Source organism: Apteryx rowi, unplaced genomic scaffold, assembly GCF_003343035.1.
Source record: "Apteryx rowi isolate R43461 unplaced genomic scaffold, aptRow1 scaffold_5, whole genome shotgun sequence".
NCBI lineage: Eukaryota > Metazoa > Chordata > Aves > Apterygiformes > Apterygidae > Apteryx > Apteryx rowi.
The window spans coordinates 2,783,802-2,810,425 of NW_020450760.1; the positions used below are offsets into that span (position 1 = coordinate 2,783,802).

The 26,624-nt window shown below is 37.8% G+C and overlaps 1 protein-coding gene across 1 annotated transcript in view; it reads left to right on the forward strand.

Annotated features, from left to right (window-relative positions):
• Nucleotides 1–1,743: 1,743 nt before the first annotated feature.
• Nucleotides 1,744–26,624, forward strand: part of BEGAIN (brain enriched guanylate kinase associated) — a 78,072-nt gene continuing 53,191 nt past the window's right edge. The window contains exons 1-5 of the mRNA XM_026079446.1: nucleotides 1,744–1,757; nucleotides 3,827–3,916; nucleotides 18,058–18,219; nucleotides 19,852–19,908; nucleotides 24,813–24,879. Of these exons, the coding sequence (XP_025935231.1) occupies nucleotides 1,744–1,757; nucleotides 3,827–3,916; nucleotides 18,058–18,219; nucleotides 19,852–19,908; nucleotides 24,813–24,879 (390 nt within the window). The remainder of the gene's footprint in view (nucleotides 1,758–3,826; nucleotides 3,917–18,057; nucleotides 18,220–19,851; nucleotides 19,909–24,812; nucleotides 24,880–26,624) is intronic.

Consider the following 26,624-nt stretch of genomic DNA (forward strand, 5'->3'; position numbering starts at 1 on the left):
CATCAGGGCTTACTAGTGTTTATAAAGGCATACCCTTAAAATAGCTGGATGTTGTTAATAGAAGCAAAAATAGCAGCTCTGCCTTAACTTCATACTGGGGCAAAATAGTGCTAAATTGGGCAAGTTAAAAAAATCATAATAGCACAGCTCAGGTTAAGACTGACAGAATGTCTCCCTATAAAGTCACAGCCTTTTCAAATCCCCTTCACTTCAGATCACTTTTTTAAAGAGCACTGGCTTTAAGCTAAAAGCAGACCAGGACACATTCTTCCAGCTCTATAAAAAATTCCTTCTTGCTTTAGTGGGGGCAAGATTTTGGGTGACTTTTGCTTAGAGACTGCTAAAGTCTGTTCACTAAGCCCTCCATTCACAAGCTGAGAAAGGCGCAACCATGAAATTCTTTAACATCAGAAAAATATATTGCTTCAGAGAAAGCATTCCAGTTTTCATTGGCATTTGTAAAATCATCGTGTATATTCTTGCATAAAAAGAGCAGTATTTTTGAAGACTAGCATGTGAGCCAGGGACATTTATACATATCAGATGCTATGAATTTTACTCACCTATAAAATATGAATGGGGAGTACACGGTGCCTTGTGTTTACTTTTTTCATGACATTGTTTCTTAAACAGACAAAGCAGTCCCTGTAAGTCTATGCCAGGTATAGTGAATCAATCATCTTCTGCCATCAAAACTGATGAATTGCTTGTTGTTCTTCTCTAGACAGTGAAATAAAGTGTTGATTGTATTTCACAGACACATCTAATTTTTTTTAATTGGATATTGGTCTATAGGTATCTTTTGTGATTACTGTCAGATGAGCCACTGACAATATCTGAAGTAGCATAGTGCATGTTCTAGGACAAGACAAGTGGAACAAGGAAACACAAGCTATTACAACAGTATACCCAAGATCGAACCTCACTTGACATCAGAGTCTGTCTCAATCACATCAGTGAGAGATAACAGAAGCTGTGTAGAAAGAAAAGGAAAATGAGTTACTTTATCATGCTACAGTGTAATAAAAAAGCCATTTTAAAATCTGATAATCCGAAATACGTTATTATCAGTTTGTTGGGACTGATATTTTTTCCTGTAGTAAACTGTACTGTTTGTATATTGTAACTATACAATATTACTTTTACATAGAATTATTATTTCTAAATAGTTGCAAGTTTCTTGCAACTGTTTTTTGAGAAAGGAAACAACACAGTGACTAAACAGAGAGCATTTTCCATTTTGTTTCCCTTAAAATTTACAATTGCCTTAGAGGAAAACTCATGCATGTTTTGATGATTTCTAATTTGCCAATGATAAAACAATATCCCATGCAAATTGTGAAAGCCGACTAATTTTCTTATTTGTATATCAGGCAAATAAATAAATCTTAGAGTCACTAATTATTTCTCAACCTTGCACATGAGAATTTGATTAGACTGACTACAGCTGACACTGATTATCTGAGGATGTTATTAAATCCCCTTGGAGAACTTTTGTAAACCAAGACCCCTAATGTTTAGAGCAGAGAGGTTTTCTCTGTATTAGCTCACTTACAGAGCAATTACACAGGACTTACTACCAAAAGGATGTCAGGAAAAACACTGAGCAAACAACTAAAGTAAAATTCACACCTTTCCCCTATCAGAACATCTCACAGCCTTAAAACTTTTTGGCAAGGTTATCTATAACAAAGCTATTTGCTATATACCAGTAGGAGGTATGGATAGGCTAGATTAACCCGCATGGAAGAGACTTGGTAAGGGATCTGAAGGCAGCAGAGATTTCTCTGTGCTCAAATGATTTCTTTGCTCCAAGAACCGTATTTTAATTAAATTTGTGGGCATGAGAAGCCAGGCAATGTTTTAATTTCGTCCATTTCAAAGTTTTTGAGTGTTGATATTTCATTAGAAAGCTACTAGAGAGGGCTTATCTCTGAACCGGAGAGAACTATGCAAAATGCACTGGTTTGAACAATCTCCATTGGTTTTGGAGAAACATTTGGCTGAATTCTCTGATTTTGTTCAAAATTAAGATTTCAAAGAGCTTATCTTTGGGAGCAGTTTCCAATTTTGTACCTAAAAAATAGGTAGATACAAAATGGAAGGTCAGACTGAGACCATTTTCAAATCTGTATTCTTACTGTTGTACTTGACTATTGTACTGTCACCAATAGTTGAGAATGAAAGTACAGAGTGAAGTACCACAGCATTGGTATATATTAAATAAATAGACACCTATTGATTATGACACTTACAGTTTGTTTGACAACATCAGGAAAGCTATGAGAGATACATAATCCAAAATAGTACTGACAGCTCACTAAAGAACCAACAGTACTGAGGTACTACAGATTTCAGAGATTTGTCCTCACATCTACTTTGATTTTAAAGCTAATATTGCTGTAAATTAATGTGATGAGAAGACCTAAACCTCAGGCCATGTCTTATTTTAATTTCTTCCCTGAGTGTCTTCACACACTTAATCCAACTCTGCCATGGAAGAAGTTAAAAGATACTTGAAAGGGTCCTTCATTGTTCAGTGAATAGCGCAGTGGTGCAACTAGAGTAACATGATAGAATTCACATAATGCTTTTCCTCGGAGTACCTTAAAGAGCATCATCTTGCTGTCTGTAATTCTTGACATGAAGCTGTTCCCAGGGCTAACTTATGGCAGTGCCAGGAGAATCAGCAGTGTTTTCCTTTTCTGTAAATGTTGAGATTCTCTGCTGCTCTGTAGTACAACAGTTGCTCCTGAAACGGGTTGCTGTATGCAAAGACATGTTCACATAAACATCCTGAAGGTCACTACTTTGCAGTACCCACCAGTAACCAATGGTGAATACTGGAAAGTAGGATTTTCTGCATGTAAAACAATCACTGACCATATGAAAGCTTATGCAAAAATTTTGGTTAATAAATATGAATGTATTTGAGTGAGGAAAAACCTGATCTTTTATTGTGTTTATCCTTCAGGGCATATTATGTTGCATTTCAGATATTGCAGATGAATGCAACAGCATTGTATGGGTTATTCTCTGTGGTAAATCCTGTAATCCTTACTCAGATTTTACTCAGGAAAAACTACCTTTGACTTGAGTGAAAATTTGCTTGAATAAGGACTGAAGAGAGTGTTTTGAACCTTATTGGTGTTGCTTGATATGAATGTTGGGCAACAGTTCTCATTGCTAATTTGCCTGTCTTGTTGGCCTTTCTCTTGGGCTCTGGATCTGCTTTTGCTGTGTGTTATTCATGGCTTATATTGCTTGTTCAGATTGCTTCTCTTTGTGCTTTTCATTTCCAACAAATATTTTGCAGCTATTGTTCTGCTGCTGGTAGATGTGCATGGAACCTGGTATGTGGAACTTGAACCTCAGCCCAGATTTAATTAAAACTATTAAATATGTTCTCGCTATGGTGCTCAGAAGGAATTTTGCTGGCCCTCTTCTGATGAAGTATAAATTCGTTTGATCTGATGCTTTTACAGTGCAAAAATATAAGAGCCTGATTTGCAAATCTTTAAAGCAAATGCTTCTCCAGTAAAATCAGTGGAGTAGCACCCATTTACTGCCATGATATGATCAATCCTAAATACCAATTCTGACCTATGACAGATGTCATGCAAGAAAATCACTAAATGCGTGCGCTGGAACACCACCTTGTTTTGTAGATTTAATACTGCATTAAAGTAAGATATTCTGTATTTTAATAATTATAAGTACCAAATTATGCCATAGGCTACTAATATGCAACAAATCTAGCTAGGTTACCAGTTGGATGTCTTATGAGCCATACCTAGCCATGGTTTGTCCTCTATTCATGCTGCAGGGTACGAAATTCCTGGGTGCCAACCTGCCTATGGCAACCTAGAATTCTCCAGGGCAGGCTCGCAAAATCTTCACCTACTCTCTGGGACAGGTAACTAATAAGTGATGTTTTGTGAAGTTATGCATTCTTTCTAACTTTCTGATGTCTGTAAAAATGTTTCATTTCTTCACGTCAGTCTGCAGTCTCTCATCATTCAGTTGCGCTACATTTCTGAACTAGGGGAATGACAGCAGATCTGTTTATTATAGTACCCTAGATGCTTGCTTCAGCCAAGCCTGTAATAATTATTATTAGCATGTATAACAGCTGAAAGTTGTTTAAGAAGCTGCAGAATCCACAGCTTCCTACTATCAGTTAAAGTTTTTTTCTGGTGGAGTAGTTCTTACAGTTCAGATGCTTGAATTCCATTGCTGATACCAGAGTTATTTGGGCAGTTTACCTACCTTTCTTAATTGCCAGTATTTATATATTCTTCAGACTCTTTCCTTTATTAGGTTTACATTAATCTTCAGTCTTCTGAAGTAAGGTTTTGTCACTGTTACAGATACAGAGATGGTGAAAGGATGGAGGAGTTATGACTGATTCTAGTTCACATTCCTATGCAGCACATAGTATAAGTTTAACTAATGACTCATTTTTCCATATTTTGCTTAGATTTTCTTCTCCTTTTCCATTGAATTTATCCTTTGTTCTTTGTTGCTTGACATTATTACGAGCTGCAGGTAGGTGGAAGAAATATCATTCACTAATCCTATAGTTTTCACTCAAATATGAAATATTGTAATATATTTCCAAGTAGGAAATTAATTAGATAAAAATAATGACAGAATAAGCTTTAGAGTGCCTTCTTTCAGTCGTTTGATTTTCTGTAAATAACGTTTGTGAATTTTCACCTTAAGAACATTGCTACTATTGGAAAGACATAAATAAAATTCTTTCAGTATTTCTTGGCATGACATTTACTCTCTACAGAGTAAAAACACAACAATCTTGGAGAAGTGATTTAAATTCCTGTTTTGCAGTCCCTGTGGCTCTGCACGTGCATTCTATTTTTACCTGGTTTTAGATGAGGCAGATATAAGAATAGCTTTGTTCTGCTGCTTGTCCTTGTTAAAGCCAGGAGGTGACCAGTAAACCCAAATATAAACAGCACTTGTACAACTTTTTTTTTTTCAAAATGTAGAATGTTTGACCCTGATTTCAATTTGATTGAATATTTGGAAGTCTTTTAAAATCAGAACAAATTTGCACAGCCATAGTGTAATCGCTGAGTTTGATCATATGTGGTGTTTTAAAAGGATGCCTGTGAGGAAGTTCTGAGTCTTGAGATGACATTTAGTAGCCTTTCTGTATGGTTCTTTAAAAAAAGAAATCTTTTTTCTTACCATCGCTGTCCATTTATAGTCCTAATTTTCAAACAAAAATGAGCTTATTCTTATAGAGGAAGATACCACAGCTTATCTCCAAGTACTCCAAAACTTAAAGTGCACAAACCCAGGATTTTAGGTCAGGGGATTTAGCCATTTCAGAGAATAAATGGACTGAGATTGAAAGATGATTCTCATTTTTTCCCCTACTTTTTAAAAAGCTCAGAAGGATCTAATTTTTTAAAATATATTTTAGTGTTTCCTCTATGCTTACTTTTTTCCTTCTTGTTTATTGATCCAAATCTTATCCACAGTGGTTCAACATACCTAAATTTTAAAAAATATATCTGGAGACTTGTTTTTCAATTATATTTGAAAACATCAGCTTGCTGAAGGAAGCAAGAACGGTTGTTTTTGAAAGTGAAAGACAGTGAGTATGACAACTGTCAGCACTTACAAAATGAGGGTAGATTCTATTTTATCCAGCCTGGTGCACCTTAATCTTAAAAAAACTAACCAGAAAACAACAAAAAGCTCAGTTAAAAAAACAAGTCTCAATTAACCAAGAATGTTAAAGTGGTCCAATTAGAGGATTGTAGGCTCTGTTTAGGTAATTCATAACTCAAGGCACAAGAGGAAAGCCTGTAGAAAATGAAGCTGCTTCATCACTCTGCATGGTTCTTCAGGGTGCTACATCCCAAGGCTAGATGCAAGCAGGGGGCTCTTGGGTACCCTTTGAGGAAGCACAGCACATACTGCTTTTCACATTGGCACAAGCACCTCTGCAGACACGTGTCTGCTGCCTGATTTGACTGCTGCGCGTCTGCAGAGAGCTCCCTTATTTACTGGTTCATTCCAAAAGCTACAGGAGAGCTAACATCAAGGTGCTGGACTAGTAGAGGGAGTTTGAGGGAAGAGAATCCTGTTCCTTGTCCTTCGCTCTACATCCCCAAAGACAACAAAGCAGAATCTTATACAGGAAAGCCAGTTCAGCTGAGTGAGCAAGATAAAACAGATTTGACTGGACTAGTAAATCATGACATTAGGTTAGGAGGAAGGTTGTATGAAATGATGGCACAACATGCTGAGCAGTGGTGAACTTGCTATAGGTGAACTCATTTAGACTGTTGCAGAATAGGAAACTTCTGAGTTAACAAGTCCTAAAATAGTGTGATAGAATGTATAAAACAATGTAAGGCTCAAAATAATCAGCCAAATATGACAGATGGCAATTTCTTTCTCTTTTTTTCTTCTTTTTTTCCCTGTAATATCAAGTTGATCAAAGAGCTGAGGATCATTTATTACTGTAGGAAAACTAAAAATACCTTGAAATATTCAGGCAAAATAAGTTCATTCAGATAAAAGCTGGTGGTTCTCATTGGTCCCATTCAACACATCATACATGAATTTGTGTGTAGTAATAGTTTCCCTCAGAATCTAAATTACATGTGCACTGCTGAGAATTTGGGTGCGTCAAGGTTAAGGTATATTATTTAATCAGCTTTGTTGTTTGTATCTACAAATCAGTGACCTATTCTACTGGCTAAAAACCTTCCTAAAAGTCTGTAGGGTTCACTTCTGTGGCATCTTGCTTTAGTATTGTCACACAGCCATGTGTGATGGGTGAACTAAGTGATATAAAACAGAGACTGCAATAGAATTGCACCAATAGCTACTAGAAATATCTGAGAGGTCAGTGCTATGTCTCATTCGAAGCAACAGCAACATTATTTCCTATACTATTTAGTAATAATGTTTGGCAAGCACTGACTTTTTTTTAAAGACAGGCACCTACGTATTCAAGTTACGGATATAACACAAGGTCTTTGTATGACTTCTATCACAAAAGAGGATCAGAATACAACTATGACCAGAAATAATTAAAACAATAATTCAGTAATTCCTTCAGTGCAGGCAATATACATTGTTTATAAAGGAAAAAAAAGCAGTGGCATCTGCAGTTCTTCCTCCCTCCAGAACCAAAATGAGTCCCTTGAGCCAGTCACAGATGAATTCTAAGTCAAAGGAAAGAGAAAAGGATTGGGAAAGGAAGGAAATAGCTAAGGTGAGAACAGAGATGATAACCTCTGTCCGTCATCTTATGTCTAGATACTTTATACAAAATGAGATAGGGTCCAAATTCTTTCCTGGTACTAAAGCACATTTCTATACTACACTTCCTCCCTCTCTTTCAACTTCAGTCCTCTAAAAGAAATGGTAAGATATTTTTCAGTTTGCTTCTGGGCAGTGGGTTTCACCCATTCTCTTTATGTGTTAAATAAACAGCACAATCCAGAACAAACCACATTCCTGTTTCAGCACAGCTTGATTCAGATGAATCAGAAAAGTAAACAGACAAAAGCAAACGCAAGAAAAGTTTAATAACACAATTAAAATAGAACTTTATAGGCTTGTGAACTGATGTGGCAGGCTGTCTTCAGTAATTTCCAGAGGGAGTGCTTATCCATGACTACAAACCAGAGCAATCTAGAAGCTGGCCACTAGAAGCTGTAAGGAGAGCTGGTGCAACCGAAGAATGCTTGCTGAATTGCCTGGAGAGTTCTCTTTGGCTTCCAAGTCATAAATTGAAGTCTACCTCTAACTTTGCTACCTCCATTCCTCAATACCTCACTTTTTTTCCCTTCTTCTTTCTCATCACTGCTTAGCAGTCTGGATTCCCTAGTGAGATGCAGTGCAGACTGCTAGGACTCTGCCAAACATTAAAAATCAGGCAATGTCTGTTCAACAGCTTCAAATCATTTTCTGTGTGAGACAGCCCCCCCAATAGCCTTTGTTATAGCAAGATAAAGTATTTGTTACAGTCAGCCCTTTCTCCTGCTTTTCTTATCCTTTTGTACCCTGCAAATATGTAACTCACCATTTTTTCTAGCCAAATGCTTTATGCAAACCTATCAGCCTCTGAATGCCGGAAAATATGGGCACTTACAGAGATGAGCCTGTTTCCAGAGTCATGTCAAGAGCAGAGTCTGGGGAAGCAAACAGTGTGAAGATCCAGTCCCTTTTTGGAAGGCTGTTGGTGGCATCCTGGGAATGATCAGTATGGCTATGTCACTACTGCCTTGGACAAATGCTGGCTGAAGTTTGCCACACCAGAAGTTAACTTCCTTCTCTCCCAGCTTCACCAGCTGACTCATTTCACAGGTGCTCCAGAGCACCAGTCAACAATGTGGATTAGGGCATGAACATAAGCAGTGTTCTCCGTTACCATGAGAATATAAACTTACTCTTCCTATCTCTTGAGAATAAGTCAGGAAACATGTATTCCTGCTTGAATTGCATGGTTTTTTTCTTCTCTTGCATCTTTTTTCCCACCTATTCACCCCTTCATTTTCCTGCAACACAGAAAAAAAAAATGGAGTGGGGACAGTCTTTATTCAAACTCACTTAGAATTACTTACCAAACCTAAAAGTATGTAGTTAATGGTATGTATTTAAGTCACTGACTCTAAGAAGAGTCTACCAGAGTGAGCTGAAGTCAGTCAGTCCTCACAGACTTTAGGGAGAGTCTAATAGAAGCACTAGGAGACAGACTGGAAGAAGGTGGAGATTATAACATTTTCTGCTATTTCCACTGTTTCACACTACTTGAGTCACCTTTGAATTTAGGCACAAGTCTCACAGGTTTTCTCTGTGAGACTTCTCTTTCTTTTCTTCATTTCCCACATACAGCCATCCTGGCTTCACTCAGGTATTTAACCTCAAAAGTGTCTCAGAAACAAAACTGGTGATCTTGGTAATAGGAAATGGAAATGCATTTTGAAGACTCCAGATCCAAATCAAGTCAACAGAAATGTTAAATCAGTCCTCATAGATCTGACTCAGCTCCTCAATCTCTGTGCAGCCGTGTACCAAGTGTAGCACTGGGCTAGCCAGCGCAGCTGCATGTGATACGCAGTGCATGTCCTGATTTATAATTCTAAGTTCTTTCCTCTTCATGAACTGTTCTGCAGCCTGGATTCCCTGGTGCTCTGCAGAATAAAATACTCCCCAGATGGAGGTCTGGATTCTCACTGTTCATTTTCATTTGCCCTTTACAGTTTTCGGCACACCGGGGGAATCACAATTGCCTGGAGAAGAAACTTCATTTAAAATAATCAAAACACCTTCAGTGTCTATTTCTGAAAGTTGTAATTTTATTCATGCTGTTTCTATTCAATCCATTCAGAACCTTAGGTTACGGTTAGTAACTTTAAATAAAGACAATTTTTACGTCTTTATTATGAATATATTCCAAAAAACTTAACCCTGTTCCACTGACAACAGTGTCATTCACTTAAAACAACTCAGTGTTGACAGCTGGTCCTCTAAGGGTTTTTTTGCATGTCAATATGTAACTGAATTTTCATATCTTAATCTCCTCATATTACAGTTAATATTGAATGCTGTTGTTGGATAGGTGGGTCTGTGAGCTCCATATACTTGTTATAGAAGCCATCCCTGCTGCAACCAAGGACTGTTAGGTCAATATAGACAAAATGTAGTGCAGTTTTATTTTTAATTAAGAGGTGCCTCTTTTCTACCTTTTATGAATAAGAAGTCCAGCAAAGTTTAGACACATTTACCATATAATATCTCTTCCTTGGTCTGAATTTTTGATTGACTGAAATATGCAACAGCCAGGTACTCACATCCTAAGTAAAAAAGAGCTGCCTTTCAAATTCCAGCAATATTTATGTTTCAAGGTAACTGCATCAGCTCTCCAAGTGTCATAAATGGACTCTTATGCTTAGGATCTGTCTCACAGCATTTAGAACTTCAGTCACTAAGGAACTCCTTTTTTCTCCCCACCTCCCTTCCAAATTATTCTTTCACGTTTCTGGAAAATCATCTGTCTTCTCTGGTCTAAATTCTGCCAGAATGCCTGAAACCTAAGTAAAGGACTCTTTTACTTGTTTTATGTGTCCATCAGTCATCTGGAAACTATCTGAGCTCCAGATTTGGATCACCCACACATTGTTCTGAAACATATGTACTGGCCTTCCCTCTCCCAACCCAAACCCAACTTAAGGTTGTTTATTTTGAAAATGAGTACTGGAAAGAAAATTCAAATGGTTTAATACTTGCAAATAAACTCCAAAAGCTATATATAATGTACCAAGGAAAGATATGCATGCAATCTGACAGGCAAACTGTTCATTCTCTGAAGTTTCATACTCTGAAGTTTCATACTCTGAAGTAACAAACTTCTTTCAAAGTAATGGAGAAATTTAGTGGATGTGCTGTAGTGAAAAAAAAAAACAGACCTTGGTGAAAATCTCCAAAAAAAGGTGAGCTGAATGAAGTGTGTATGAGTCTGAATTTATGGGAAAATCTCTATTTTAGAACTTGGATATACACTTGCCTGGGCATTTTTTGGACCCAAATACAACAGCTGAATAAAGAGTACCAGGAGCACTGGGATATGTGTACTGGTCTAGGTCTGAGCATCAGGAATTTCTTCTGTTTTCCTAATGAAATGAATTTCAAGTCCGCAGTTGAATTCTCAGTATGGCAACATACCTGGATCTAAATGGGGTAGTTTGCACCCATTGCTTTAATCAGCTGGAGCAAGTGCCATGTTAGCCACAAAAACTACAGACAAGGAAGACAGTTTTAGCATTACCCTTTCAAAATTGTGACCCTGAACGTGTAACATGTAATAAAAGCTTGATTAACACAGAAATCCAATTGCTGTTTCATTAAAGATCTTTTCATTAATCTAGAAAATGCTTGTAAAATGCTTGCGCTTCATTTCTCAGCAACTACAAATCTCAAAAGCATTGCTGGAGGCACGACTTCAATGACACAGCTCTCCTCTCCAAGCTATTGCTCCTGGGGTGCATTACAGGTGGGGAAGACAGTGTCCCAGCCCCTCCTCTCCCGCCCAGCTGACTGCCATCGTCTCTTTACTGCTAGACTCAATCCAACGCTCAAAAACTAAAGTAGGGACGTAGGTGTTTACTGTCCCCGAGCCGCACAAGCCGCCTGTTCCCTGAGGCTCACAGAAGCCTCACGCTGTCAGGCTTCCCTTTCGCTCTCCTTCCCAGGAGCAAGTGCACAAACCTGGCCCCAGGCTCTCTCAGTCCCCACCTCCCACGTCGCGCCACTGCTTCTGCTTTTCATTAGCAGTCTAAATCCTCATGTCAAGGCCAGGGTCATAAGCAGTCCTGTGGCCCTTTTCAGAGTCCCCATCTCTCCTGCTCTACAGATTTCTTCACAAGCTTTTTCATCTGCAAGTGCCTATGCAGAGCTGACCTTTTCTGACTGTTCTCTAGATGAAAACCCACCGGAAGAAAAAAAAAATGAAGCTTTTTTTTATTATTTTCCAGAATCTATTTTTCAAATTTCCATCAGTCCTCCCATATTCCTGATCCTATGACGCCCTTTTTAGGATATGACACATCACAGGTGCTAAGCAGATCTGATAAATACTTTTAAAGCATTTAGTGGCTCTATTTTGCAGGCCTCCACACAGTCTAAGCAGACAAGAAAGGGAATACTATTACCTCATCTTATATACGGCGTATTGAGTCAGGAAGAGGGGGAGTTATCTGACGAGACGTAGTCATCTATGTCTGAGCTCCTTGACTAAATTCTCTTTGTAATTAATGGAAAGAAACGGGTACTTCCAGATTTGCGTCACCTCATCTAAAAGTAGGCTTCTAAAATAGGTCAGATTAATCTCATCCTGATAGTGCTTGTTTGTCACTACAGACTAGAAATAAGAACTACAACTGACCAGCTGGGATTGACGTTTGCATGTGGTCAGATCAGTCTCACCCTAACTCACTTGTCCAGAATAACACAAGACATTTTTGGCAAAGCCAGGAACAAGATTCAGAGCCCCAAACACCAGTCCAGGTTAGTTCCTACTTACACATTCCTTCTCTCAAGGCAGGATATTTATCCACAAAACACAATCACTTGGATATAGGATTTCACAGCTACATTAAAACTTCTGTTTCACCAGCAAGAAATGAACATTCAATAAGGGTTGTTAGTACATTTGACATAGATCACTCCTATATCCTCATTTTGCATTCCCTTCACTGCTCATTTCTTTCCTTACACTGTTAATCATATTTTGTTTTGCTTAGTCCTAGAGCTATGTGAAGGAAAGTGATCAGTCCATTCAAGGAGAATTTCATTATCTCAAAAAATGCCATTGCTCCAGTCCGAAACAACAGTGCGAAATCATCTGCAAAGGAAAGCTCTGGGGTGTCAGACAGATGTGAAAGTGCTGCCAAAGCACTTTGACCACTCAGGTGTAGGTGTGGGATTTCCAGGGTACTCCATATGTGTGGCTGCCCCATAGATGTTGACTCTCAGGAAGTAACAGCTCTTCCTCTCTGTGGACTGTCCCAGGGTTACAAGCCCTAGAAAGCCTCCAGCGTCCAGGCAGCTGAACAGCCCCTGCTTTGCAAGACAGCTTTCCTCCATCTTCAGGCCATCTGCCAGGCAGATGAGCTGGCAGGAGATCAGACAGGTAAAGTGAAAACCTGCTCATTTTCCAGCATACCTTCCTAAGAATAGAGCTGTCACCACATGGCATTTCAGCTTTGACTGAAATGCTCTGGTGGAAATATGTTCACCTGGAGCTTTTCCAGCCAGCTCTATAGAGGAATACCGACTGACTGTTGCAGGTTGAGATAGGCACACATTGTCCATCTTCACTGTGTTCATCAGTTGATGCACCTGACCCTATGGCTGAGGCTGTGTGAGCAGCACTGACACTTAGCTTAAAGTACAGCTGGGGGAAAACATCTAGAAAAAAAAGTGTTTTGACTGCTCACCATCCTTGGTGGACAGAGGTCTACTGGAGAGAGAGGGGTGAAGCCAGGAACGCAAACATCTCTCTCTTTTCAAGACTTGTACAAGCTAGGATGGTAAATTGCTAACACCGGGAAAATACCAGGAATATTTGGTAATACTTTATTTTCTCAGTTTTCTGTCCTGGCTTGTACAGCCTTCTCATCTTTTTCCTCTAAAATAGACCACTTTTCATTAAATGTAGAACCTGAGTAGTGCTAACTCTCAATTGATAATACCTTCCCTAAACGGCCTCTAAATTGTTGCTGAAGATCAGCTCCTACAACCAGATTCAATAGTGTGGCTTGGTGTCTCTTTGCAAGGGCATTGCCAAAGGGAACAGGGCTTCAAAATCCCTGTCAGGGAGCAATTCCAAATTCAAACCTGGCTATTACTGGAAGTGTTACAATGTTTATGGACACAAATTTTCATGCCAATGTATGTTTTCATATCCATTTTATAGTTTGGAGTTTTTATATGATGGATGAAAATAATACTTTGGAAAGTCTGAAGACACATTTTTAACAACCTTTAAAGTGACCTCCCTTGAGAGATTTTCTTTCACCAGTCTAAATATTTAAAATTGTACTTACTGTCCTCATTTTTAGAGAAATACTTTAATAAAACAAAATGGATAATGACTTGCAAACCACAGGTTGTCACAGGAGCAGGGGTTTAGAGATCATTAAAAGAAATAGAGAACCACTCATGCAAAAGGTCCTTCTCTACAGGATTTTGGAACCTATCCTGTAATTCCTCACTCGCTCCAGCTGTCTGAGTTCCAGGAAGTCTATGCAATATAAGATTTGCCTTTTCTAAGACATAGCACTACCAGATTTCCACAGACTATTTTCTATTTGCAATTATATCCTATCTTTTCTCCCAGTTGTACTTTTTCCATGGAATTATTTTCTTGGTTTTTAACTCTATAATGAATATATATAATAAAGAACCATGAGGGACAACTAGCCATGAAAGATAAATTATGAGTTAAAATACACTGATTTACAAGCATTAAAAAAATTTGTATGTGACAAGCAGAAACAAAATGCAGCTAGTTCACGGAACTTATAGTTTTGGAGAAAAGGAAAATGCAAAATGGTTAACTTCATGAGTCTATATTTTGACATTGTATTTTTTCTCTTCTTTGCAACCCTGTTTAAATTACCATTACCAAATTTACAGTGGTACATATCAAAAATTGAAACATTCATTATGAAAAGCCCAGACTTCTAGAACAAAAAAAGTATGCAATAAAGCATAAGGAGAGAGAATTCAGGCATTGCATTATGTGATAATACTGGAAGCTAGCAGTGAGGGGGAAGTTTTTCAGAGAAAGAACATCTATTTCATGAAAAACTCAAGAAAAAGTTTATGAAATACCTTAGATTTGTATAAAACAAAATTTGGGCCTCTGACCCTCATGTTAGAGGTACTAAAGCTGACTCATTGTATGTTTTTCCTCTGTCTACTGTTTCTCTCACTTGTCTTGCCTTTGTTTCTCAGGTGTTTGTTCATATATAACTGGAAGCAGGAGAAAACAATAGGCTTTACTTCAAACCAGTAATATAACTAGACAAAGCTCAATTCATGCACAAATCTACACTGTAGATAACCCTGGGAATCTCACCAGTGTTATACCCATTGGCACCCATTCTGTGGTTTCAGTCCCAGGTCAGGAAAATTGTTCTATTTGTGCCAATAGATGGGCTATCATAAGCATGAGTTTCACTCTGTCACTGCTTAAAGTTAAGTATCTTTTCAGAAATTTCTTGACTCAAAAACAATATAAGCAGATGCTTAAGTGCTTTTCCCAACTGGGGTTTTTTTTTCAGAAAATGGCTATAAATTTCCTGCCGTTCAGCATATTTTTGTCAGAACATGATTTCTTTGTTTCTAAAATTTTTAGCTTTCTGTCTAGTAACTTGTATTTTAGTAATGATTTATTGTTATATACTTGCCACCCCATTGCAGTTAAAATCAATAATTCCTCTTAAGAACAGCCAGCCAGTTTCAGATCTACAAGATGAATCAATGCACACATTGAGCAGGAGTTCTGCTAGGTTTGGGAAGTTTTTTTTCATGTTCTAAAAATGAACATTTCAGGCTGCCATCCTGTCTTTCTAGCTTGGGCAGCAGTGAGCAGAAATAATGCTCTCTCACAGTATGGACAGCCAGCCTTTTCAGAATTATGTTTTGCTGAATGAGAAGAACTTTGAGCTTTGAAGTTGCCTAAATTATGCCTTATCCACCCTGTTTTTGTTTTTTTTTAACAAAGTTGCAGCTATGATTTACTAACCAAAGCATTATATGAAAGAAGGCATCTATACATACTCTTTCAGTAAAGTTCATTACAATGTGCTTGATTTTAATGAGATTAATAATCCCAGGCTGAAAGCAAAGAATTCAAGAATACAAACATTTCACGGTGAACTGCAAGGAGACAAAAGGCTGAGCTTGAAGTTAAGTTTATTCTTTAACATTTTGCTGAACCAGGACCCTAGCGCAAGTCTCAGACTGCCAAAGCCCAACTCTTCGAAAGCAGTTCAGAGCTGAATTCCAAAGTATGCGTGAGCAGCTCAGCACAAAGCACTGCCTGCCGCCTAAGGAGCAATATTTACCCAGAGATGAAATTTTGAACTCCAAATTCCTCCACATAGACAAGCCTAGGCACATGAACATATGCACAAGCATCTTCATTTGAGGTGCTAGCTGCTTTGCTCCTGCTTACGTTTCGTACAATTCACACCCAAAGTGAGAAGGTACCTAAATTGGGAAGCTGGAGTCAAGGATATAGAACATTAACTTCCATCTATTTCCCCTTTTGTTAACCAGTCACTTGCTATCACTGATTTATCACATTCCTGGTGTTCCCGTTATATATGTACTGCTTATATGTACTGCTACGGCCCCTCAACACCCCAAAGGTCAAACTGCCTGTGGCCAAAACTCCCTAGCGTAGCAGGATAGTGTAAGCATCCCCTGGCCAGACCTAGCATGCATGAACCGCACTCGTCCAGCACAAAGCAGCAGCCTGGACATTTTTATTCAAAATGACAGCTTGAGGACCTGTTGTCTGCTTTTTGTGCAGATCCTAATGGTTAGATTTCTAGAATGGCAGAAGACCCGAGATCAAGTTCCTCTTCACTGTAAACAGTTTTGAAGCCCTAACTTCCCCTTCATAGGAGAAAATCCAGACTGCCTGGCTATAGGAAGTAAAAGTGACCACTCTTCTTTCCTAAGTTGGGCACATAAGTAGCAAGAACAAGGGGCCAGAAGCAGAGCAAGTGAAAGGCAGTATGATGTGGCAGCCTCATGATTCAGGACAGGCAGAAATGAGGGTTCAGATGCTAATTTCCCTATATAATGTTTTAGTTTTATTCACCGAGTGAAATATAAAAACTAAATGATTGTATTAACTGGAGCTGCATTTAATGTCTGAATTAGAATATATTATTTTAAGAGAATATAACTACAAGTGGTAATCTAAGTATAACTGTAACCACGCAATATGTGTAATTGAAACAGAGCACTGTGTTGGCAAAACATTAGACAGTTTCCTAGATCTAAGCTGCATGGATCAAGTAAGCAGCAATTCTAAAGCTTTTCCATTAACTTACTGAAGCTCCTATCTCACTTTGTAGAAGAGAAGACAGTCACACAAGCCAGCCCAGATAAGTATTTCTTGAGGAACAGCATGTTGTCCCCAACTCTTTTGTTTAATTATAGATCCAAAACATTATTCTACTGATGCTGGCAGCACTACTGACTTAACATCAAAGGGAATCAGGATTTGCCATTATTTTCTGAAATAGTATTTTTAGCATATGTTTAAAAACAAGCAAGTTAATTCACAGTGCATCATGTGGTAGTCCTTTTGTCTCTAGGTGATGGCAGACTCCAATTCTGCCAAGTCTTAGCACTCCCAGCCGGAGCCAAGGGAACAGTTCAATCCCAGCAGCGGCTGCAGTGTCTGTACCCAATTACAGTCACGCCTAGAGATACCAGCTCCAACTGGAGCCATGTCTTGCTGTGCACTTGGCAAACGTATTATAAAAATGAAGAGCTTACAAACTAAATAGACAAAGAGGAAAGATCTCCATTGTGCAGGTGGAGAATTGAGGCAACAGGAGACCTATTCACCTGAAGTCACACAGTCGGTCCCTGGTAAAGCAGGGAATGAGTTCCTAGGATCCTCATTTCAAATCCAGATGGACAATTTGGGGGCAGGTGGCACCTTGCCCTCCAGAATAAAATTTTTGCATGGATTTCTTTTGCTTTATGATATCTTACTTCCTAACTAGACACAAAACAACAAAGTGAAAAATCTCCTCTCTGTCTCCAAGTATTTTGTCAAGAAAATAGTATAAATGAAGCTAGCTTACAAGCAGGGCATAAGTCCTTTGTTAATAAAAGTACTGTGAAAAATCAGGGTCACACCTGTGTCTAGGAAGCATTTGCTCCCAAGTAAGTAGCAAAATGGGAAAAGAGCCATTACTTGAAAATTATAATAATAATTATTATTATTATTAGAATTACCATTCTCTAGAGGAAATACTGAATGATAACAATAGTAGCAGCTCTCTGGCTAGGGATTAGGGTGCAAATTTGAACAAATAACACAAAATCTCCTTTCTCCAAAAAATATATTATAACCTGGAGTACTGGCAAGGAAGTATTTTGCACAGTTTATTTACAGTCACTGCTCTATAAATATCTTTCTTTGACTTCAGTCACAGTATTTTTAGGTAATTCTAAATGAAAGATGCTATGTGAAATGAAACTCTAAACTGTATTTTGTTTTTACTGAGGATTCTTCCACAAAGTATTGCATTATGGCTAATGAGATATTAGCAATGAATGCGCTAGAAAGGACAGATGGGAAGATAGTCAACTGTCTAAATCAGAAGATTTGTAAAGTGCAGTAAACAAATTATTAAGTACACTTCTGTGGCTTAATGCCAGTCTATACTTCAGGGAACTGGTCAAACAGTGGATCATGAAAAGCTTTTCTGGAGCAGCTAAATTCTACAGCTGTGGTCTTTGTCTTTCTAGTACTTTGCAAGAACAGAAGGGGGAATTACGAAAGCGTCTATCATACACCACCCATAAACTGGAAATGCTTGAAACGGAATTTGATTCTACACGTCAGTATCTTGAAATAGAATTGAGACGTGCTCAGGAGGAACTTGAAAAAGTAACCGAAAAACTGAGAAGGTTAGTAACTACCTTTTTTGAAATAAACAGAATTATTAGGAATTTCAAGTGGCTGTGTTAAATCCATATAGCTAAGTACAATGCAAGCCTATATTCTCAAATATACATTATTTATTGTTTATTGATTGCACAATGTGTTTACACATTGAATATATATTTCACTTATCTGAATATATATTACATATCACATACAAAGTTATTTACATGTGATATGTAACGTCTGTACTGAAAGTACAATTAAAGTATATGTATAGGTACATATATGACATTGTTTATATGTAAACATATGTGTGGGGTATGCTATTTGTGTTATGCATACAAAGATTATAAACACATTGCATATATATGTAGGTATATATAAATGTATTTAATGAGTTTGGCTACACACTTTCAGTTTTTACCCTCCATTGCACTGACACAAGAGAATAGAATTTGGCCTTCCTTTTCTCAAAGCTGAGACTTTATGTTCAACATATACAATATTATGGCATTTCACCTTACGCTGTAGCAAATCATTCAATGTTTTGTCCCAGGTAGAATGCAATAATACTGAAAACTTATTGTATAAAATTATTAAAGCTGTGGTACAGAGCTATTGTAAATCACAAGCCCAGTTAATGGCAAATTATAATAAGCATGCACTCCTGACTTTTATGGCACTGATTAAAATGTAGTGTAATCTAGCTTTAAATTTATCAGGGCTTCTTAACACGCCTTCTTTTATTTGTTTGCAAAACTTCTGAATCTATGGAAATCCATTTCTTCAGGAATGTATTTGCATTTCTTGTGAGGACTTTCCTAAACTCATATGGATAATTAAACTCATATGGATAATTATATGGACAATTTGGTTCAATTCACAGAAAGAGCCAAAACAAAATTCAAAAGAAATCATTCCAGGGCTATACCCAAAGAATTTGTTTTTTCAGTTTTCACAGAGGACAAAAACCAAAACAAAACAAAACTAGAAACAACCAACAAATTGTTACAACCAAACCATTTTATTCAAATTTTGAAAACAAATAGGCTTTAAGTCTCAAATTAGGAAACATCCCAGTGTGGGTTTGTAACTTATATGCTTCCCTAACTGGAAAGGCTTCTTAAACCAAGACCAAAATGGGTGTCATGATGATTTTGAAATGTACACACATCTATCAAGAGCAGTCCAAAGGCTGTCCATGGTGTTTTCTTAGCAGCAATATGATTTTTTCCTATCACTTCATTAAATGTAGAGCTACTGAAAGTAACCTCAGTCTTCAGGCAATTTTCTTCCAATATATTACTGCTTTAACAACAGGGAACACTGATACCTTTTTTCTCTTGAAACGTTATTTCAGGCATAGTTGTCATAAATTCTGTGTCATATTTATCGGAGGGCTGGCCATCCCATTCTTGTTAAACAAAGGGGCAAATACAGTCTCTATTAAAGTCACTAAGAGACCTCCTATCAACTTCATTGGACACTGATTTAAGCACCCTTCAAAATTAGGCAAGAAAGTATTTTGCTCTTCGCAAAGTCTAATACCTGTAGAGAGTCACTAAACATCAGATCAGTAGAACTGACTTTCCAATATTCTACTTGAACATCTTTTCATATTTTGAAGAAAATTTATATTAAAAATTATGTTTCAGGCAGGTGATTACTCCCCTGAAGACATCTCACACTGGAAGTCCAAAATGTTTTACAAGGTGAGCTTTAGAAATGTTTCTATTGAGAATAGCAAGGCATACCACAAGTTGAACTAGATTTCTCAGTCTGGTAAAAGATAATGTCTGAAACAAAACTGTCGTCCAAAAGAGTGTCAGCAACATGTCAAAGAGAAAAATGAGCGTGAGAAAACAGGGAACTATAATTAGTTTCAATAATGTGTCTCCTGCTTTATTCACTTCACAGGGAGAGAAATTCAATCCCCCATAATAAATGAGCCCAGTGTAACATGATGCCACTCATATAGTAGAGAACATTTCTATTATTAAACTTGCACCACCTTTGAGTGCAGAATTTTTCTGAAAGGCTGAATGGCCATTCTTTTCTACTCCTTTCTGAAAGCCTTTACCTTGTTAGTTTATCCAGAATTAACTGTGTTGCTGACAGGCCTCCTCTCTCTTACTCAGACAGGGAGGTCATTTACACGGCTGGATGGTCAAGTTCTCCATCTCTCTACACACGTTAAGAGGTGCCCTTCTCAGGATTTCTTTTGGCACCAGTGGGAACAAGAGCTAGTCAGTGGTGAACAGTTTTGAAATTATTGTCTGTAAAGCACAGGTTTGGCTTTGAAAGCTGACTGAAAAGACATCAGAGATTTCACACACCTCACAGTGAGCCCCCTATCAAATGTGATCAGTTAGGCTTTTTTTAAGTTAAAATTTAAAAAAAAAAAGTTCAAATACCAATCCTGGAACCAAAACTGGACTCCAAAGTTCATTCTGGGTTTCCTCCTCCTTACATGTAACTCTTACACCTGAGCAGTATATAATATTTCAACTAGTCAAATTAAGTCTAGGCTTACACATCTGCAACCATAGTACCTTGAGACTGTACCCTGGGTAACAACTGTGGAAGGTCTCCCTTCCTAGTTTTTACCAGACACTAGAATTATTTTAATACACAAAGAATAGTCACATAGAAGCATATATTTAGCATTGAGCTTAGCCCACACATATAATTGCTTCACCAAAAGCAAGACATATCATGGACAGAAGGGATTTCCAGAACAGGATCTTATAGTTGTGTTAGCTTTGGAATAAATAGGGGAAAAACTCTCGTTTCTATATGAAAGTCAGTGTAACTTTTGATAACAGACAGAGTAAAGGTTTGTTTGAACAATAAGTTACTATTTTAACAGTCATTCTTCAAAGCTAAACTGCAGTCTGGGTGAAATTTCCTTCTTTGCAGAAGGTCAGCCCAAGGCTTGTGTTTTACTTTAGATATATTTCATGGCCTTAAGATAGCTTGAAATAGAGTGGAAGGAGAGACTTTCTGCAGACTTCCGTGATGAACTGGAATGTGTTGTCTGCAGAGTTAGAGCACAGATACGGAATGTTAAATATGGTCAGAATACTTTTTATTACAGCCTGATTTAGCCAAACATGTAAACATTTGTTGAATGCATGCACATATATTCAGCTGGAGGCACATGGGTATCATCTAATAATTTGAATTTACCAGCACAAAAAGTCATCAGAAATGATAATAAATTATCCACTCTCATAAAATGAGCTTATTCTTAAAGCAATTTCAAACGGTAGTGAAGCTTACCTATTCTTCACTTTGTTTACAAAGAAGCCAGATTTACAACATAAAAATGTTTTGAACTTTGCAAAATTCAGGCCATCTGGCTGCATAGTTCTTCTGCAAGTAGGGTTAAGTCACCATCTGTTAATTTGGTCTTTTTAATTAGAATAATTTTCCCTGTTCCTCCTTTATTTTACTGCACTGCCCAAAGATTATGGTTTGATTATCCTGTTTTCTTTTATCCCTTTCACACCTTCTTCCATATATATTTGGGCCCATTTCTCTCCTTGCCATCCTCACTTGCTGACACTTCTTTCGGCACAGTGAATTTCCAGTTTGGGTTTTGTGTATATGTGCATGTGTATGTGCTTGTGTATGTGTATGTGTATGTGTGCTTGTGTTTATTTTGACTACCTTTGCATACTGTTCTCAATAGAAACACTTTTTGAAGCTCAGTTTCCTATGTACTGTGGATTTTTTGTTTGGATTTACTGTTTGGATTTGATTTGTTCTGACTGGGAGGCAGTCAATTTTTTTATTGCAAAACAAATGTGTTTGAGAACTAGGGTTTGTGGGCTACTTTCTGCTAAATATACACAGAGAAAAAAATTCATGGGCAAAAAATGAGAGAAGTTACAAGAAGAGAAGCTGACAGTGGTAACCTCTGGCAAAAACCCACTACCATCTTTAGCATGGAAGTGTTGTCAGCCAGGAGCAATTATATTAATGGGAAACCATCTTCCATTCACTGATATCAAGAGAAAAACAAGTCTACAGAAGCTGAGGAGCAAATGCAGTGATGTATTTCCACCCTCATAAGCCAGATATCCTGGTAGCAACTACTTCTGTTTTAGTTTACGATTTTAAAGATAGGGGAAAGGAACCTTCACTAGCTCCCATGAGCTCTCCACATAGATCTATGCTGCAGAACAGACTGGTGTACAGAGAGGCCTGAGCTAGAGAAGACCTTAACCAATAACACTTTCCAAAGACAAGAATTTACGCAGATGCTTTAGAACCCATGCAAACTTTTAGGAGGTTGTAAATGCTAGTTTACATGGGTTTAAAAAGCAACTGAAATAAAAAAATTAACTGAAGAAAAGTCCATTCAGGCCTACCAGATGTGAAAGACATCATCTCTGGTTGAGCCACAAGCTGCTGGAGGCTGGGAGAGTGCTTCGGCACAGTACTGGTGTTCTATTTTGCTTTACTAGAAAAAACAGGACACAGACAGATAAGATACTGGTGTACCTCTGGTCTAAACCATCAGGCCCAATCTTGTTTTTAGAAATCCTTGTTGCCTGCACCATGGTACACAGACTTATCAGCACAACTTAACTGTGTTAGTGCAGTGTAGCTGTTTACAAGTAAAGCCAGTTTAAGCCTCCTTGCTTACGCTAGCTTACCAAGACTGTCTCTGCCTTCTCCTTTGCCATGAAAAGCTGGGTATAGGGTACCGAGATCTCTCTTTGTTGTGTTGACTCTTACTAAAAACCTGTGAAAATCCCAAGTATACTTAGAGCTGCACAAATAAATGTCTATACAGAGGTTTAGCAGGAAATGCTACATCTAATAGGAACACGGACAACGCAGAGATCTGTAAGCTTCAATCAATCCTTTAAGTCACCTGGACATTTACACAATGGCATTATGAGAATGACTAAGCTGTAGGTTAGTACAAGTCACAAATTTCTAGCCAGTTTGAGCTGTCACCTTAGCAAACACTGTTTACCACAGATCCTGCTTATAGGGTGAAGATCTTCTCTGTTCAGCAGGTCTATAAAACATACACAGCACTGAAGCTTCCTTTAGGCTCTCAATATGTATTGAAATGACTATCTTGAGTTTGGGCTGACAGCTGGAGAGTTTCATCCACGGGGATGTCATTTATGCCCACAAAGCAGCTGTTCTGGGCACAGACCTTTCCTCTCAGGTACATATGGCCAATGTAAAGCACCCAGCTGCTATTCTTTGCACACTGGGAGCCCCAAAGGGCACTCTTCATGGCTCGCAAGGGGGCCATGAGCCACTGGCCTGTCCCTGAACAGCAAATTTTGTTCATTTAACTAGAAAGAAAATCTCCACAGTGACACAAGCTGCAAGAGCGATCTAAACTGTCATGTCTCTTCATTGCAAGGAAGAGATGGGCTGGACCCTTTTCTTTGTAATCCTAACAGAGCTTGAATGCGGGTCTTTTAATTCTATTTTCAACAGCTGCTCCTAGCCATAAAATAATACAAAGGGAATTCCTTAATCCTACTTACTCCCTACCCATTGTGGAAGACACATCCAAGATTCAGACTTCTCAGCTGAAGCAACTTTCTGCTAAATAAATTTGTATTACATCTCACTTCAGTGTTAAAGGGTTCTCTAGCACATTACCTAAAATCAACTCATCACAGAAAATACTTTAACCTATTGACCTAATATTCCCAGTGCAAACATTTAGATGAATTTGGACAAACCTTTTACAGCTGAGCTTCTAACTTTTGGCTTACATTTGTTGTACATCCTGCTGGGCTGATAGGTACAAGCAAGAACAAGGAGCTACTCTCCTTACCTTACATGAAAAGAAAGGCACAACTACTACTGAAATAGGGATATTTTTCCCACAGACTGCACAATCCACTGCAGTTCTGAAGTTACCATCCCAGGAACCTAAAGACGTAGAGACCAAAACTTTCTTTGGTGTATTGCTCTGGAATAAGCAGGGAAGTTTCATTTTCTGAGTCTCTTCAATCCCTCAATGCTAATAAAAATGAATACCCACCATTTTCAGGCTAAACTTTTTGGAGACATCCAGACTTGTTTGTTGAAAGAAAAGGATGGATTCAGCTCTTGAGAACAGGGAACTCCTTGAACTTTTGTCTAAAGAAGGAATATTCTCTTTGAAGTCACATGGTGATGCCTGTGTGTTGCTATTGCTGCAGTCATTAGGTTTCTGCTGCATTTTTCCTTATTAAGAGAACTTGGAAAATAGCTTTCTGAAGTTTCTAACTGTACAGGTCAAACTTCCTCTCTGAATATAATTCCTGAACCTGATGCAAAGCTACAATCCCTTTGTGCAAGTTCCCATGCTGTGATGCACATCTGCACACAGATGCAAGGGAATGGCATGTGCATTTTCCCTTCCTGAAGGTATTTCCCCCAAAATGTAGTAAGCAAATATGACAAAGAAGTTTGCTTAGGAAGCAGATTGTAATTACATTTCAAAGGCAACCGCTGACTGGCAACAGGAGTGATAAGAAAATAGATTTCAACTAGTGCAAGCCAAGGTTTTGTACTAATGTGAGAATTACAGGCAAAAAACAACATAAAGAGCAATGCATTAAATTACATGATATCATCTTTGTTTTAGGATACAAAACAATTACCTAGCCTTACAAAGAATTAATCAGGATCTGGAAGATAAACTTTACAGGATGGTAAGTTATCATAACTGAACTTTTTTATTTTAATATTAAATGTGTTTTTGTAGTTCCTGAGTTCTAGGACAAACAGATATGTAGCTGGCATGAAAAACTCATGCTCCAAACACAGTATGATGTTATGAATATCATGATCTAGAGCCCAAACTGTGTATGAGGGCATAGTTCCATTAATTTCATTGGAGATTGAGTTGGCTGATGATCTGGCTGAATAATCCTATCTTTAAAATAATTCTGCTTAATTTAGTTAATAACTTCATGGGTTCTAAATATTTATATTTTCATTAAGTAACAAATTCAAATAAGGCAATCCAAGATTTTCTCATACTTCTTAGATACTTTCTCTTAGCTTTTATTAAGTGATTTAATAGAGCTTGGATAGTCTGACTTTTCATATGCTGTCATAACTATCAATCTCAGTGTGTTAATTTCTGATCTGCATGAGTCTGTAACTGCAATGTCAATGTCACAGACCAATTAATAACTGGGCAAGGAAATCACTGCACCATTTATGGACTCCACATCGAGGCATGTTATTACAAGACCCAGCAACACCTGGTTTGTAGATGTTAAAAAGAAATGGCAGTCTTTAATGTCCTGGCTTATCATTAATGCTGCTTTAACATCATATCCACTCTTAGGAGAAACTTTGCAGAGAAATATAGGTGTAGTGTCTAAAGAAGAGGAAAGAATAACAGTTGTGAACTTCCAAAGATCTTCGGGTCATGAGCACATCCTGAGATGTTTCTTCCTCACTTGGATCAGTTCAATCATTCATTCCCTACTCTTCTTCCTACCCAGCCCATACCTGGCTTGTCCATAGCAAGTGCAGTGCACAAACATAGATACACAGTTTATGAGTACAGACATAGTCTTGACATATACCTTTGACAATGCTAGGATAAGTCTATGTTTTACAGAAAGTCTAGTATGTAACATTTGTGTGGATGGGCAGCTTGGAGTGAGGGGAACAGATTACTGGGCTTTGAGAGTAAATGTAGAATATGGCAATATACTGGAGAGGCATCAGCCTTTACTAAGAAACTGGAAAAAAAAAATTAAATGTCATCATTCTTATCTCGGGAGTCTATTTAAATAACTCACAATGAATAAAGTACTGATGCTTTTGCAACCAGCTAGCACTAGGGCAAAGTTACAACTGGGTTATAGCTAATGTTTGTTTTTAAATATACATATAAACATTATAGAAGCATAAATAACATTTGATCTCATTCTTTTTTTCTCCACTCTTCCTTTGTTAAACTTTTTTCCTTTTACCCAAATCACTTTGAGATTTTATCTTCATCTGTTTGAAGATGGCCTAATATTTATCACGTGTGCTACAAAAGTAGAATAAATTAGAGGCATTCTGGATGGTAAATGAAATAAAAAGATTAGAAACATAGAAAGAGGGACTCCATAAATCTGTGCTTTTTATCAGGTGTTTCATATCAAAGCAAAGATTTTTTAAAGTGATGTTTCAGCACCCACTTAAAACCCCGAGCAAAGATTTCAGGGCACAGCGCAGAAAGAAGAAAGATGGGTTCTACAGAGCACTGTACCTTTCTTTATGCCACTAACATGACAGTCATTGAAAGTAGCTTCAGAGGCTTGAAGACAATCAATCAGCCAGGCTCTATACACCATTTAATTCCGGAGTGTTTTGCCTTCTGAAACACTGAAAATGAAGATGCAAAACAAAATCGAAATAAAGTCAGATGGAAACTATATAAAAAAAAAAA